At 40.6% G+C, this 16,510-nt stretch overlaps 1 protein-coding gene across 4 annotated transcripts in view; it reads left to right on the top strand.

Moving 5' to 3' along the window:
* SNAP23 (synaptosome associated protein 23) overlaps positions 1-16,510 on the top strand; it is a 36,515-nt gene that overhangs the window by 16,548 nt on the left and 3,457 nt on the right. For 3 of the 4 annotated variants that reach the window (XM_042445434.1, XM_042445409.1, XM_042445426.1), the window contains 6 exons: positions 3,678-3,773; positions 4,261-4,302; positions 4,637-4,685; positions 7,156-7,273; positions 12,032-12,184; positions 12,489-12,633. In XM_042445434.1, coding sequence (XP_042301368.1) covers positions 3,717-3,773; positions 4,261-4,302; positions 4,637-4,685; positions 7,156-7,273; positions 12,032-12,184; positions 12,489-12,633 — 564 coding nt within the window. In that variant the 5' untranslated portion in view covers positions 3,678-3,716. The remainder of the gene's footprint in view (positions 1-3,677; positions 3,774-4,260; positions 4,303-4,636; positions 4,686-7,155; positions 7,274-12,031; positions 12,185-12,488; positions 12,634-16,510) is intronic. The other variant, XM_042445418.1, reaches the window with a different exon arrangement.

Below are 16,510 nucleotides of genomic sequence, written 5' to 3'. Positions count from 1 at the left end.
ATATGTGTATATGCACCTTGCCTGTCATCTTACGGCAACCCCATACATTTCATCAGGTACAAACTGACCTCTTCTTAATGGTGACAGACAGAATTCCACTGAGTCTATGGCTAAATTCAAGTATGTATATTTATATGTGTATATGCACCTTGCCTGTCATCTTACGGCAACCCCATACATTTCATCAGGTTTTCTTAGGCTAGGAATACTCAGAGGTGGTTTTGCCAGTCCTTTCCTCTGAAATATAGCCTAGAAGACATGGTATGTTTTGGTGGTCTCCATCTAAGTACTAACCAGGGTTGACACTGCTTAGCTTCTAAGATCAGACAGGATCTGTGCCTTTAGAGAATAGACCACACATCATATACAAAACAGCAAAAGGTATTTTAATGTTCAAGTCTGGAATATGAACTTGACACTTTAAAGTAATAAAACTGTATAAAACGTTCATAAAAATCTGGTAGGATCATGAATGACTTCATTAAATTTCTGGTGCTGGATTCAGCTGGTGTTTCTGCTAATTGATCATACCCTAGGATGTTCAAAATGTTTGTTTTACATGAGAAATACTATCAATGCCTTACATAATCCATGCTTCTTTATAACATCATGTAACAAATGCTTTATTTTTTGGTTTCTTATCAGAAATGTTTGTATATCTTAGATAGGAACATCTGTCCAATGTCTCTTTTTTATTTACATTATGATACATATTCCTCACCCTGTTCGTTGTCTTCCTCCTTTTCGTTTCCTGTTGAAAGCTTTTTTAAAAATCCATTTTCTGTCATGCTCTCATCAGTTCTTAACCTCTTTTTCAGGAAATGAGTCAATTTTTCACCTTTGTGAAAAAAAAGTGAAATGCCTAATACAGTACTCTTTCTTCTCCTCACTTTTTATTTAATGTATTTGTTTATTGTTCCCTCATCAAAACCTGTAAGCTATTTTTGTTATTGCTGTTGGTAACGCCCTCGAGTCAACTTTGACTCATGGCAATTCCATGAATGAGACATGTTCAAGCTTCCCTGTCTTCAACTGCTCTGCTCAGGTCCTGCAGGCTCAGGGCCATGGCCTCTTTGAGTCTACCCAACATATATGTAGGGAGATCTAGCACCTTTGAGACTAATGGAAATAAAGAAGTTGGCAGCATGAGCTTTCATAGACTTCAGTCTACTTCCTCAGATGCAAATCTCTTTACATACTGATTCTACAGACTAACACAGCTATATCTTTGAATTCTCCATCTAATATGTAGTCTTCTTCTCTTTCTACTACCTTCTACATTTCCTGGCATTATTGTTGTTTTTTTCCAGTGAGTTGTGTCTTCTCATGATGTGGCCAAAGTATGACAGCCTAGTTTTGGTCATCCTGACTTCTAGGGAGAGCTCAGGCCTGGTCTTATCTTGTACCCATTTATTTGACTTTCTGAATGTCCATGGTATTCTTAGCACTCTTCTCCAGCACCATATCTCAGATGAGTTGATTTTCTTCTTATCCACTTTCTTCCCTGTCCAGCACTTACATCCATACATGGTGAAAAAAACAGAAGCATGAATAATGCTTCAGAAAATGAAAGAAAGGCCAAACTAAACCAGAATTAGCAGCAGAACAAATTTGCTCACTCTTTTATGTCGCTACAGTGTATGTATTTGTTCTGTAACACTAATTTATATGAATTCATCTGGTATAATTTATATTTGCATTTAATCCTAAATTATCTAACAGACTGTCTTTTATTAACTTTTCTGGTTATTCAGACCTTTGTTTACAGAGACCAGTTCATTCAGTACATGCAAAAGATTCCCTCCTGTGTGGAATATCATCCTTTTAGAGCAGCAGTTCTCAACCTGTGGATCGTGACCCCTTTAGGGGTCGAACAACCCTTTCACAGGGGTCGCCTAAGACCATCGGAGAACACATATTTCCGAAGGTCTTAGGAACCAAGACCATCGGTTGGGGGTCACCACAACATGAGGAACTGTATTAAAGGGTTGCAACATTAGGAAGGTTGAGAACCAACCAGCTGGCTTTTTCACTTTAGGCAATAGTGTTTTTTTTTCTCTGCTCCTTGTTCTTGTTCTTTGACCCCGGACTAGTGCAATATATTGTCTTTTTCTTGCCCCTGGTGAATTGTGATTTGTATAGATTCCCGTTTATACCCCTAGCAATGATGTTTTTAAACTTTTATATTGTGATGCTTTTACCTGTATTTTATTGTTCTTTGTTTTGTAAGCCGCCTTGATCATGCAATTGGAAAGGCGGGGTAAAAATAAAAATTATTATTATTATTATTATTAACCACTGCTTTAGAGTTAGGTTGATTCTCACTCCTGTTTGTTTGTTTATTTTAAAGACCTTTTAAGATTCATCATTTCAGTTAGGTCTTTTAAAAAGTTTTTAGTGGCTTCACTAATGTTTTAGCATGGTTTTGCTTCTGATTTTTGAATTCTTATGGTATTACTTGTTTTGATTCATTGTGCATTGCTGAGTAGATATCTGTGGAAAAATTGTTGTGTTTTATTGGCTGTTGAGCACAGTGAATTGTTTTGTGAAAAGAACAGAATTGTTTTGACGTTTTCATTATCTTTCAATTTGTTTTCTACCTAAAACAATCACAATAAAAGGATTTGAAGTTACTACTGAATTCTAAGGGATATAGGATTCATCTACACTATAGAAATAATGCAGTTTGACACCATTTTAAGTGCTGTAGCTCAGGGATTTGTAGTTTTTCAGGTTCTAGTCTTTTCTGCCAAGGTGTGCTGGTGCCTGGGAAGACTACAGGATTCTGTAGGATGGAGCCATGAGAGTTAAAGTTGTATCATAGTGTATTATTTTTACAGTGTAGATGTACCCATAGTTAATGAACTTTCTTACATTCTCTTCTGTTGAAACCCTGTGTTAAAAAGTTCAGGAATTCAATTACTGATCAATCTCAGTTGCTGCTCTTGGTTATAGAACTCCATAAAGAATGTGTTTTGTGCTAGAAAAAGAGGTACTTGCCATCCTAAGTCTTTCTTGAGAGCAGCTGCTGCAGTTATCTTTTTGACTAGGGCCTGTTACAGACTGCCAAAATAAAGCTGCTTCGGGTCTCTTTGGAGGCATGCTGTTTAAATGATGCATGCATCCTAAGAATCCAGAAGCTGCACCAAAGCTGCACTCCAGTGTTTAGGAATGGAGTGTGGCTTTGGCGCGACCTCCGGACTCTTAGGACCCATGCATCATTTAAATAGCATACCTCCAAAGAGACCTGAAGCAGCTTTATTTTGGCCTGTCTGTAACAGGCCTAGATTTCCACAAAGAATTTGTGCCAAGTTCTTTGGCATTGTTTTCCTTTGCTTTGTTTTTTACATCCTTCATTTACATGCCCCTAAGTTTTACCCTCGACTTATCCACGGGTCATATTAAAATCTACAATTTTACCCCCCCAAACCTGCCCTTGACTTATACACAAGGTTGACTGTATGTGCAGAACATTAGGTGACAGTGAGGTAGTGTTGACATGGTTAGATAATGCTCTCATACTACATTTATCAAATTCTGTCTTGAAATTAATTAGCATAACTCTTTATGGGGGGGACTAATTTATTTCAGTTTTTCCACCCACATTTCTAATGGGAGAATATAATATGAAATGATTCGGATTCTGCCATTGTAATTGATATATTATTTTGTTACAGAAGAAATCCAAGTATTGTTGAATAGTCAAGACATACATCATGGCTGAATTGTCACCTGAAGAAATTCAGCTGAGAGCCAGTCAAGTTACAGATGAGGTAAATATCTCATCAGGCAGAATGCTCTTATTTTTCATAACCTCATGCCCTGAAAGGGCAAAGTTATTTTGCATAAAACCCATTCATAGGTAATGAGACCAGATGTCCAAAAAAGCTTCTATAATGCTGGAAAAAATGTAAATGGTCAAATATTTAAATATTTAAAACAGAAAATAAGAATACAGTTTTGAAAATATTGCTAATTGAAAACTTGTGCATTTTGAGATTAGCAATATTCTCAAAACTGTATTCTTATTTTCTGTTTTAAATATTTAAATATTTGACCATTTACATTTTTTCCAGCATAATGAAGCTTTTTTGGACATCTGGTCTCATTACCTATGAATTGCTTTTATGCAAAATAGCTTTGCTTTCTGTGAAGCCTAACTTTCAGTGCACAAATTACCTGAAATGACATATATTATAGTGTGCTCTGTACATAGTTTTAAATGTCTTTGTGTCTGAAAAACATCTCTCTTTATTTTAGTCTTTGGAAAGCACAAGGAGGATTCTTGGCTTGGCCATTGAGGTAAGAAAGAGATGAAGTTCTTTTGCTGGAAGGGGGTCAAAGAAAAAACATATCTGAAGTACTTTCACAACCCTGACCATGTCATAGTGTATGAATACATTAACTGTATGTTTGGAAGAGCTTTGTCATGCTATTGAGTGGAGTGGTAATGTTAATGTTCTGGATATCTTTATCACAAATTTATATGGCTCTAATACAATATTGTATTAGTTCATCCTTTTTGTTTCAAGTGATTATCTGTTGGAAACTCTATAGAATGGCTCGTTGTAACTTGAACTTTTGCATCCAATTCTTCTTGATTTTGTATTTCCAATTAATATGTCTTTCTTAACAGTCCCAGGATACTGGAATCAAAACTATTGCCATGCTAGATGAACAAGGAGGTGAGTTGCAATTTATTTACTTATTTTTATTTATTTCATTTATAAGCCACTTTTCTCCTAGAGTGAGACCCAAGGCAGCTTCCAGAAATAGTAAATTGAAAAATATTTACAATAAAGTTTAAAAATAATTAAAATCACATCATAAAACACATTAAAACCCTTTTTAAAGGCAACCAAAGGTTTAAAAGATAAAAGTCTTTGTCTGCTAGCAAAAGGAAAGTAGGCAGCCTAGCCTCTCATAGAAGGGAGTTCCAGCAGCCACTGAGGAGGCTCTCTCTTGTGTCATCACCAAGTGAATGTGCGGTGCTGGTGGAATTGAGAGAAAGCCTTTTGAAGTTCTCGAGCTTTGGCAGGTTTGTATGGGGATATATTGATCTTTCAGATAATCTGGACCCAAGCTGTGCAAGGCTTTATAGGTCATGACCAGCACTTTGATTTGTGCCTGGAATGAACTGGTAGCCAGTGAAACTGTTTCATCAAGGGAGTTATATGCTCCTTAAAACTGGCCCCAGTCAGCATTCTGATATCAGCAATTTGAACCCGTCGAAGTTTCTGAACAGTTTCCAAAGGCAGTCCCACGTAGAGTGTGCTACAGTAGTCCAAAAGGGATGTAATCAAGGCATGTGTCTGGCATTTCAAGGGATGGGTGCAGCTGGTGCATTAGTTTTAGTTATTTAAATGCACTCCTGGCCACTGTGGAAACCTGGGCATCCAGGCTCAGAACTGAGTTCAGAAAAAATATCCAAGTTGTGAGCCTGAGATTTCAGTGGGAGTGTATCTCCATCTAGCACAGACAGAGTCCATATTTCCTGATCTGCCTTTCAAGTGACTAGAAGCATCTCTCTGTCTGGATTAAGTTTCAGTTTGTTTGCCCACATCTAGCCCATTACGGACAACAGACATTGGTTCAGTACTAAGGCAACTTCACCTTGGAATCAGATGGGTAGGAGAACTAGAGTTGGGTGTCATCAGCTTACTGGTGACATCGCACGCAAAAACTCTGGCCTCCCCCATCAGTTTCATTTACATGAACAAAACAGAATCCTCTGAAACTCCACGGGCCAATTACGAACAGGAGTTATCCAGGCCAGTTGCCAGGGCATGGAACAGGAGTTCTCCAGCACCACCTTCTGAATTTGCCCCTCAAAGAAAGACCAGAACAGCAGCATAACAGTGTACCCAGGCCCCATTTCAAAGAGACGACGCAGAAGGATAGCACGGTTGATAGTATCAGAAGCCATCAGGAGGTCCAGTAGAACCAACAGAGACACACTCTCTTTGTCCAGTTCCCTGCATAGGACTTCCACCAAGGTGGCCAAAGCTGTGTCTGTCCCGCAAACAAGCCTGAAGCATGATTGAAATGGTTCTAGATAATCCTCATCCAGAAACCCCTGGTTATAGCAGGGGTTATAGCAGCTTCGCTTATGGAGTATTCATCTGTTTTTTTTAATAGAATGAGATCTGGCAGGTTTAGCTGGTGGCCAGCAGTGCATACACACAGTTTAGGGCTTGTGCACCAGTTCCACATGTTCCTTGAGATATCAGATCTGACCATAATGACACTTGCCTTTATTACATTTCATTTGAATTATTATAACACACACTACATGCTGATTTTGAGGAATACAAGAAACCTCTACAGGTCCAAAGAACTGCATCTGGATTGTTAACTAAGACTGGCCACAGGGAGCGTACAAACCTTTTTGCATCAGTTCCAGTGGCTCTCAGTTTGTTTTGGGACAGAATTCAAATTATTCTACAACTTCAAAGCTCTATATGGCTCAAGACAAGGTTGTCTGATATTCTGTTCAGATATTCTGGGGAGGTCCTTCTTGCTGTTCTGCCACTCACCGAAACATCTGATAGCTACTCCTAGGCTCTGGAACTTTTTTCCTGGAAAGACTAGACTGGGAATTGCCTAACTTTCCTTACATAGGCAGTTGATATTTATATTTACTGTTCTTATTTTAATGGCCTATTTTTAACTGCTTTTAACTTCATTGATGGGCAGGATATAAATAAATACTGTACCAACATTTTTCATAGGCATGCCACTAGTTGCCACTTGGTGGTGCAGTGGTTAAATGCCCGTACTGCAGCCACTTGCTCAACCATAAGGTTGCGTGTTCAATACCAACCCAGGAGCTCAAGCTCAACTCAGGCTTGCATCCTTCCGAAGTTGCAAAAATGAGTACCCAGCTTGTTGGGGCCAATTAGTTTACACTTTGTAAACTTCTTAAGGAGTACTTAAGTGCACTGGTAAGCAGTATAGAAATGTATTTGCTATTGCTATTGCTAGTTTTCAACAGAGTATTTTTCTTACAGCACCTGCCACATTGTTTTTTAATATGTTTTCCTGGTAGTTGTTTTCAAAATGCATTTTGTACATAAACTGTGTATTTCTATATGAAGAGAAACCATTATTCAGCTTCAAAGTCTCAAAACAACTAATTTTAATACATTTATTTAGAACAGCTGAATCGTATAGAAGAAGGCATGGACCAGATAAACAAAGACATGAGAGAAGCTGAGAAGAATTTAACAGAACTCAATAAGTGTTGTGGTCTCTGTGTCTGTCCTTGTAACAGGTCAGTTAAAGTCAGGTTGATAAAATGCTTTCTTCAAGACAAATAATCCAACCTGCTGCAGTACATTTAGAGAACTTCAAAGATTACTAGGTTTTTACTGATGTGGTTTAATGTACAAGTACAGTGGTGCCTCGGGTTACGAAATTAATTCGTTCCGCCATTCCTTTCGTAACCCGAAAATTTCGTAACCCGAAACACTTTTCCGTTAGCACTGGAAAGCCTATAGCTGCACTTTGCAGCATTTGAATTTCGCGCCGAAATGAATTTCGTAACCCGAAAAATATTTCGTAACCCGAAACAGTTTTTGCCAATCCAACTTTTTCGTATCCCAGAAATTTCGTAACCCGATCATTTCGTATCCCGAGGCACCACTGTATACCTCAGTTAAGTACGGTGCGACCCCTGTATCCACTGGATCAGTACTTGCAGTTTTACATACCCATGAGCCATGGCTGCCACCGCAGGCTTAAGATTTTGCCTTGCCTTTTCATCATGCAATGTAGCAAGGGAGCGAGAGATGTAGCGCCCCCACCTGGCCGGCCCTCCCTCCCTCCCTCCTTCTCTCCTTCTGTGCACCTACTCTATCCTTGTCCATTGTGGGACGAGGAAGATGGGGCTGCCTCCTCACCATCATCCCTCGCTTTCACAGTGGCTGCCTTGGTGGTGCCTGGCTTGCCACCGCTGCACCTGCTTCTGATTCATGCTTCTCAGTCAAGAAAGAAGAAAACACTCCTTCTTTTGCTAAGAAAAGTGTTTTGGGCCTGGCTACATGAAGCCGCGTGCTTCTTATGTGCAAGAAGAAAAAGAAGGAAGGCTGGCCACTTGGTTGCTGCTCCTAAGGTAACCAACGCAAATGGAGTAGTGCCAGGCTTGACTAGATCCCCCCCCCCCAGTGCCCCTCCATCCTTGCCAATGGCAAGAAGAGGAGGATGGAGGGCTGCCCCCTTGCTGCTGCCACTATCTCCCATTTTGCACAGCAGTATCTGCCTCAGCTGTATCTGGCTTGCTGCTGCTGTCTCTGGTTCATGATTCTTGGTTGAGAGAGATGCAAAGGGGCTGGCTACACAAAGCCATGCACCCCTTTTGGTGGCAAGTACAGCACTCTCCCAAGGTGTCCCCCAGAGGAAGCAGCAACCAAATGACCAATAGAAGTGGCCTTCCTTTCTTTTGTTCTCACACACAAAGAGTATGACACCTGCAACTAAGAGAAGAATATAGCTTTGTGTATCCAGGCCCTTCTCACCTCTCAGACAAGAAGCATGAACTGGAAGTGTCAGAGGAGGCAGTAGTGAGCTGGGTGCACCTGAGGGATACACTGCTGGCCAGCTGGCTACTGCACAAAGTAGGGAGTGGGAATAGCATCTCCCCTGTCTTCCTCATCCTACAATCAGTGTGAAAGGAGAAGGATGAGCTGGAAGCTAGCCAAGCCCCTCCAAGAGGAAGAGAAGGAAGGCAAGCAGGCAAGAGGGAAAGAGGAGCTGAGTGGTAATGCATTCCTCACTCCTAGCTGTCCTGTTTGGACTGGGGTCTGCTACTATCCATATATCCATGCAAAGTCCAGGAAGGCAGTTACCCGGGTCATACTATAACTGTGTTCTTGGGCTTTACTTCTTTAACTACAGCTTTGGTACCAGGGACAGAAATAACATGGAAAGAATAGGGATAAGTTCTTACACCACAGAAAAGAAGAGCAGTTCAATATGTTTCAGCCAGCTGTGAATTCAAAAGTAACATTTGTACATGTGAAATGAAACAATCAGGTCAGGTAAGCCTTGCATAATTAAACAAAAACATTTTTAATCTTCTAGAAACCACATAAGTTTCTTCCAAAATGCATCCCAGGATGGTTCTTTTTCTTTCAACAGTCTCCACTTGTCTTATGATTTCCATTTTGGTGGTGAAAGCTGTAGAACTATGCTGTTTCAACATGCCAGGGTGGCTGATGAAGCAATCTAATCTGCATTCCCCCTTTTTTCTGTTTTGCTCTTCATACATGCTCCGTATGTGATTCTGGAGGCAGCTGTAGGATCACCTAGATTAGAACCCCACCTTTCCAAGGTCGAAGCTTTATTTCATTGTTTAATGCACCCATGCTGCTGCAACCCAACACTGAAAGTCTGTCTTTCTCTAACACTCCTTGATCATTCTCCCAATGCCAGTGCTGCAATTTTTTCCCAGCAGACAAGGGGCTGTGGGCTGGACTGTGCTTCCATGAAAAGTCTTTGTAAACAGGAGCTTTTTTGTCAGAGGTTTTGTTGACAGAGGGATGCCCATACATTGCTCTGTATTCAGAACAAGGTTTTAAAATTTTAGTAGTTCAAACTGCTTGTTAATGTTTTCAGAATTTCTGGAAGGGTTTCTTTGAGTTCTTAGGGAGCAAGTGAAATGTATGTACCGTACTAAGTACTTGTTTTCTTTTTTCTCTTTTTGGTCTCACATTCCCTTTTCCCTGAGAGTGTCAGGTTTCTTGGATTTCTGTGATAAATTGAATTGTTGTTGCATTATTTACATTATAGAGATTTTTCTCAAAACAGTAAATGAGGAGGGACAGCATGGATTGGAATAGGGGGAATTAATGAAATCACTTCCTTTACTGTTCCTTGAACTCTCATTATGGTTTGACTTTTTCTTATTGTTCTGGGGTTAAACATAGTAGTCATTATGGCATTATGGCTTCCGCACCCCCCTAACCCTAGTACGTATTGAATACGTACAAGATGGCGGCGCCCTGTTCATACGGGCGCCGCCATCTTTACGTATCGGATGCTGAGCGTCCGTACGTGTCGCAACCTTTATGACGTAGCGAGTGCGCCCCTGGCGCCTCGCTACGTCACAAACGCGACTCAAAAAGAAGCTCCATTTTGGAGCTTCTTTTTCGGTCCGCGCGGGAGCCGTGCCGTCTGAAGACTCCGGCTCCCCCGCGGACCTACTGGTGGTGGCGGCAGACCGCCGCAAAGCGGCGGTCTGTACCCCGCCTATATTTCCTTTCTTCTATGAATGTTTGGGTTAATGTTGTCTTTGTTTCTTATCACAGACATAATTCCAAAGCTATACAGTCAGCCCTCCACATTTGCTGAGGTTAAGGGCACAGAACTCCTGCAAAAGAGGAAAAAACAAAAATAACTCTAGGTCCCACCAAACCATATTTAACATAATCAAAAACATGATCTACAGATTCAGCACACCATAGATGCCTTCGAGGAGGCGGGTTCCTTCACAGGGCAGAAGTTTGCAGCTGACTGGTCTTGTTGCCGCCTGCACTGCTGCCCTATACCATTTTTAATAAGGACTTACACATCTTGTTCTCAGTCTTGTGGGATTGCCAGTCCTTATTAAAAATGACACAGGGCAGCAGCAAATAATCCACGAATAACCAAATCTGTAAAAAGTCTAATGCTAATGTGGAGGGCTGATTGTACTTTGAACTAGTTTGTTTGCTAACAACTATTTAACTGTTTGCTTATCTTACTATTCACTCTTTTCTTATTCTTTCTTCTAACCATCCTGCTTTCTTTGCTTAATAAAATGAAGATTTAACACCAGAAATTGGATTCAAAGTGGACTTTATGAAAAGCACCCTGTACTGTTAACCAGCTGTCTAAAGGTGATGTTCTAACTGGGTGCATGTCAGCATGTGCATGTTGTCTTAACGTGCAAGCAATCTTGTGATGGTCTGGAGTTGTGTTACATCTGTACTGTGTTGCGTGTAGATTATGTTAAAGCTAATTTACCTAAAGCAGTTATGTGTTCCAGACTTGCTACTACTTGTCAGTATTGAGTTGTAAAGCTATTGGATGTTGTTTTAGAAAATTAGTAGATTTTAAATGTTGAGGGGAATATTCTGAAGTGACATGAAAAGAATCTACTGGTGGTTTGTCAAATTTTGGAATTACAAAATGGAGTTTTGTATCTAGAAATAAAATTAGTTGCTCGGGTATGCATTATTCTGTTAATGGTTATCTTCCATACAATGCTATATAATCCCTAATGATTTCTTGAATTTCTCCATGCATTATTTGAATTATGAATCTATAGATACCTCATTAACCGTTTCCATAAATATTCACTTAGGAGATACATACATGCTTTATTTCTTAGTAATCAAGCACTATCATACTATGATTCAATTAATTACTCCAATTAACTTATTATGGAGGGCAAAGTTGAAAAAAATTAACCAAGACAAATATTGGCAGCCTGTGTAAATATAGCATGTGGACTTCATAAAAGTGGAATCTTTTGCCTGTTACAGACTGCCAAAATAAAGCTGCTTCGGGTCTCTTTGGAGATATGCTATTTAAATGATGCAGCATGGGTCCTAAGAGTATGGAGGTCGTGCCAAAGCCACACTTCATTCCTAAGCACAGGAGTGCAGCTATGGTGCAGCTTCTGGATTCTTAGGATGCATGCATCATTTAAATAGCATACCTCCAAAGAGACCTGAAGCAGCTTTATTTTGGCAGTCTGTAACAGGCCTTAGTGTCTGTTATTTTTGTTCACAGTCATGTAAAAGGCATATGGCTTAAATCTACTTCAACTGCATACAAAAAAATCTTAATGCAAATATAACAAACTTTTATTTAAAAGTATGTTACAAAGATAAACTGATAAGAAATTTAGGATACTCTCAAGAATACATTTTGTAACTAGAATTATGTAGGGGGACATGGTTTTATTTATCTATTGTACAGTATCTCAATGTAAAATTAAAATAAATGTCTTTTGATCTAATTGGGTATGATCTGGCTTTTCTTCTAGAACAAAGAATTTTGAGTCTAGTAAATCATATAAAACAACATGGGGTGATGGTGTTGAGAATTCAGGAGACCATATAGTGTCTAAACAACCAGGACGGACAGTAGACTACCAGCAGCAGACCAGAGGGGGAACTACTGGGGGATACATTACAAGGTAAGGTGTTTAATTTTCTGTCCATAGTTGGATACATACAGGATAAAGCAGTTGTTGCCCTACAATAATTGGGATTACTTTGAAAAGAATGAAGAAAAATCTGTTCTGTGTAACATGGTTATTCTGAAAAGCCTTTTAGTAAATTTTCATTTGCCAGTACATAATATTACTTGCCGATTCAAGTTTTCTGACCAAACTTTATAGAATCTCCATTGTGGAAAGTTATAGTTCTGTAAACTGTGTATTTCATATAAGAGGAAAAGTTGAGAGCTCTCTATACAGTTTTTCTTGATACTTCCAACAGGATAACAAATGATGCCAGAGAAGATGAAATGGATGAAAATCTAGCTCAAGTAGGAAATATCTTGGGGAATCTGAAAAATATGGCCTTGGATATGGGTAATGAGATTGATACACAAAACAAGCAGATAGATCGGATAAATGAGAAGGTAAGAACAAAGAAGGCAACTCTTGATACTATAACCTTGGTATACCTACACTGAGATGGAAAGTTCTACAAGTCTTTGGGCTTCAGAACCAGGCAGTGGCATCACTGAAAAGGTGCAGGCTGCACCAGGTGACCCCCCCCCCCCGCCAGGGGGTGACACAAGTGCTCCTCAAGCACCTGCTTTTTGGCAGAAATGGGCTGTGGCATTTGCCTGTGTCTCTTTAAAATGCTGAAGAGATTGGGTGAGTGGGGTGAGGCTGAGCGGAAGAAAAAGGAGAGAGGCCAGGTTTCTTTTTAAATTGATTTTTTTAAAATTTATTTTAAAATTCCAAAAAATATTCTTTTTGTAAAAAAATAAAACATCACATTTTCACTTTAACCACATGAACATATGTATGTGTAAATACATTTAGGCTGTAGTATGATATTGTAATTTAAAGGTATAATTTTAATTTTGCTATTTGTTTATGTCACAACTATTACCATTACATTCAGTGATATATAGGAATTATGATTTATGAGTTACAGTAGTACAGAAACCATTACTAAGGATTCTGAATGGTGTGGTATAGGAGAAAGTCAATTGAGGGGTGACACCATTACTTCCTGCACCATGTGACACCAACCCTAGTGATGCCACTGGACCCAGGTAGTAGTGATACTTCCATTTCAGAATAGATCCTTGTACTTAATCTTTGTGGGTTTTTAATCCTGATTCTGTGGTCTTTAGATGTGGTTGTTTTGTATGGAAACAGTTCTTCTCGAACAAAGCTATTATTTATGTCTAGATATCCTGGAATCCAAGAAAATATTTCCTATCTGTTCCAGTTTGAAGGGGAAAAATCAGTATTATATTATAATAACAGTTTAGAAAGTCATTCAGGATTCTTCCTTGCATTAAATGATTGAGTGTCCCATTATAATTTGGAAGGAGTGATTATTTTAATTTCAAACTCCGATCTCCTAAAGACAAAGAAAAAACTGCAAAACAATACATTTTCTTGAAATTGCCACTGAAAGGATTCTCCTTGCACTTTTCTTTGTCAGCCCATGTTCAGTGTGTTTTGCCAGTCCAGTTTTAAAAGCTAACTTGAGCTTTACAAAACACACAAATAAGTGTTGTAATGCCATAACGTTTAAGAGGATAACCACAAAGCTGGAAGTCCTTTACTCAGATTTCCAGTCCGCTGTGACCTCCTTTGTGGCCTTCTGTTCCACAAGTCTGTCTTCCTGACTTAAGCCCTGTGCAGACTGGTGAAAAGCACCAGCCTGTGGGTCGGGGTGAGGGCTGAGCGTTTGTACGCTCCAAGCCCTGCGTCGGCAGCAGGGCACCATTGTGGTGCATGATGGTCTATATGGTGCATACCACGATGCACCTTTGGCATAGCACCCAAACTGTGCAGCACCAAAAGAGTGTTATCATGCTGTGTGGCAGCGGATATAGCACCCCTTCGAAGGCACTAAAAGGAACCATTTTTTCCGGCTCCTTTTTGTGCTCTTTGGAGGCCAGATATGTGCCGCGGCATGCGATTACCATGGCATTGATCCGACCAGTAAAGGGGCAGTTGGAAACTGCCCCTTAGCTTTCTTTTAGTTCCAGTAATATGGGGGTGATGATACTTGGTTATTTACAGAGAGAAGGATACTTGTGCTCATGTATATGAAATATTTAAGTAAATGATTAGGTTTTCTGGTACTTTTAAAAAAACATTTTGACCTATTTTTTGCTGGATTTTCATATGGAAATACAGATACACTTAAGTAGATGTATTCCTGGGCATTACTTCTTATACAGAAAATTTGGTACCAGAGACAGAATAGGGATAGGTTCCTGTCCCCCCCCCCCCCCCCCCCCCCCCCAAAAAAAAAAAAAAAGAAGAGCAGTCCTATACATTTCCCATATGTGCATGTGAGCCAAACAACAAGGTCAGATACAACTTGCATAACAAAACAAAAACATGTTCAACCTGCTATAGACCACTTGAAAGCTTATTTCAACATGCATCTTGGGATGACTTTTTCTATCCCCAACCTCCACTTTCATAAGATTTCCATTTTCGTGAGCAAACCTCTAGTGCTAGGGTTTTTAACATGCTGGGTGGAGGTGGTAAGATAGGCTTTATCTGCTTTCCCTTTTCTCTCTGTTTTGCTGTTCACAGATGTTTAGTTACGGTATTGTGGAAGCACCTGTTGTGTCTTCCCTGTTGTAGTACAGGTACACACAGCAACAGTAGGATCAGCTAGGATAGAATCTCATTTCCCCCCAGCTCAGCCTTGATTTCATTGTTTACTGGAAACATGCTGCTGCAGCCTAGCACCAGAAGCCTGTCTCCCACCTTCCTTCACCATCTCCCAATGCTAATGCTGCTGAAAAATACTTCCTACTAGCCAATGAACAAGGAAGAAAAGAGGTGGCAGGAAGGGTGTAAAAAGGAGCTTCTTTGTTAGAGACTTTGGTGCTTTCCAGACTGGCACTTTGCGCTGGCCTGGATATGTGCTAGAGTTGCCTAAGGCGGCGCCACCACATGCCCCACAACCCTAGCACATCGCGGTGGCGTGATAATGGCAGCGCCCTGTATACATATGCGCCGCCATTATGACATCATGGCCACGCCGCAGCCAAACAGCGCAGTGCAGGCGTGACGTGCCCGTGACGCTGCAGGGTGCTTGGGGCACCCTTTCAGCATTGCAGGAAGGAGCTCCAAAATGGAGCTCCTTTCTGCCACATGCATAGCCGGTGCAGCCTTTACATGGCCGCACCACCGATGCAGAAGATAAAGGGGCCAAGCGGCCCCTTTCTCCCCTTCCTTGCATCTGTCAGGGTGTCCTTTGGGCATGAAGCCCCAAGGACACCCCTTTCCAGGCCACGGGGCAGCGGTATTTTGCCGCTTCCCCAAGGCCTCGAGAAGCGGTGGATTGGGGCCTCTGGGGCTACCACTGCGGATACCCAAGCCCCAATCTGGAGGGGAAAGGGGCGGGTGCAGGCCGCCTCAAAGGGACAGTCTGTATCCCGCCTTTGTTAACTGAGGTATGCCAGTTTATGCCAAAGGAGAGTAGTAGTTCCACTGATCTTTCTCAGGATTTGTGAAGTCAAAGGCTGTCATGGCTGGCATCCATAGTTTTTTGTGGGTTTTTCAGGCTATGTGGCTGTGTTCTGGGAGAGGTTTTTCCTGACATTTTGCCAGCATCTGTGGCTGGCATTTTCAGAGAAAAGTGGCATGGAAGAGAGAGGTGTATATACAGCGTGTGACCCTTGGTTTAGAGGAAGTCATTTACAGGTTAATCTGTGTGTTGGTCTGTTGTTGAATGGCAAGGCGTCAGGGTGTGTATTTAATTAGTGATCCATTGTCTGCTGGGAAACCCTCTGACCCTGGGTGGTTTTCATTTGCTGGGTCTTGATTTTGGTGTTTTTCAGGACTGGTAGCCAAATTTTATGTTAAGGGTTTCTTCTTTCCTGTTGAAGTTCTCTAGGTGTTTGTGGATTTGAGTGGCTTCCCTATTCATTCTGACCTGATAGTTGTTCTGGACATAGCCTGAAAAATTGACAAAAAACTATTTCTCAGGATTGCTTTTGCTGTTTTCACATGCAACAGGATACAAGGAAGGAAGCTCTTCCAAATATGTGAAACCCAAGCCATTTAGGCTTTTGTGCTTTCAAATAAATGGCTTGAATTCGTTGCTGACGGAATGGTTGCCAATGGCCAATTCTCATGACCCCAAGCATTCTGCCATTGCTCAGATGGTTTCCTGTGTCTTTCTGAGAATATCAAATATGAATTTATTTTTGGCCATCACTTGAAGAAATTGTGAGATAGTATGATATGAAGATGTTGTTTTTATGGTCCTAGTTTACTAGTAGTTGTTACCCTGTTTTCTGT

This window comes from Sceloporus undulatus, chromosome 1 (assembly GCF_019175285.1).
Source record: "Sceloporus undulatus isolate JIND9_A2432 ecotype Alabama chromosome 1, SceUnd_v1.1, whole genome shotgun sequence".
NCBI lineage: Eukaryota > Metazoa > Chordata > Lepidosauria > Squamata > Phrynosomatidae > Sceloporus > Sceloporus undulatus.
Note: the sequence above shows the minus strand (reverse complement) of the source record. Positions and strands in the feature narration are given on the sequence as shown.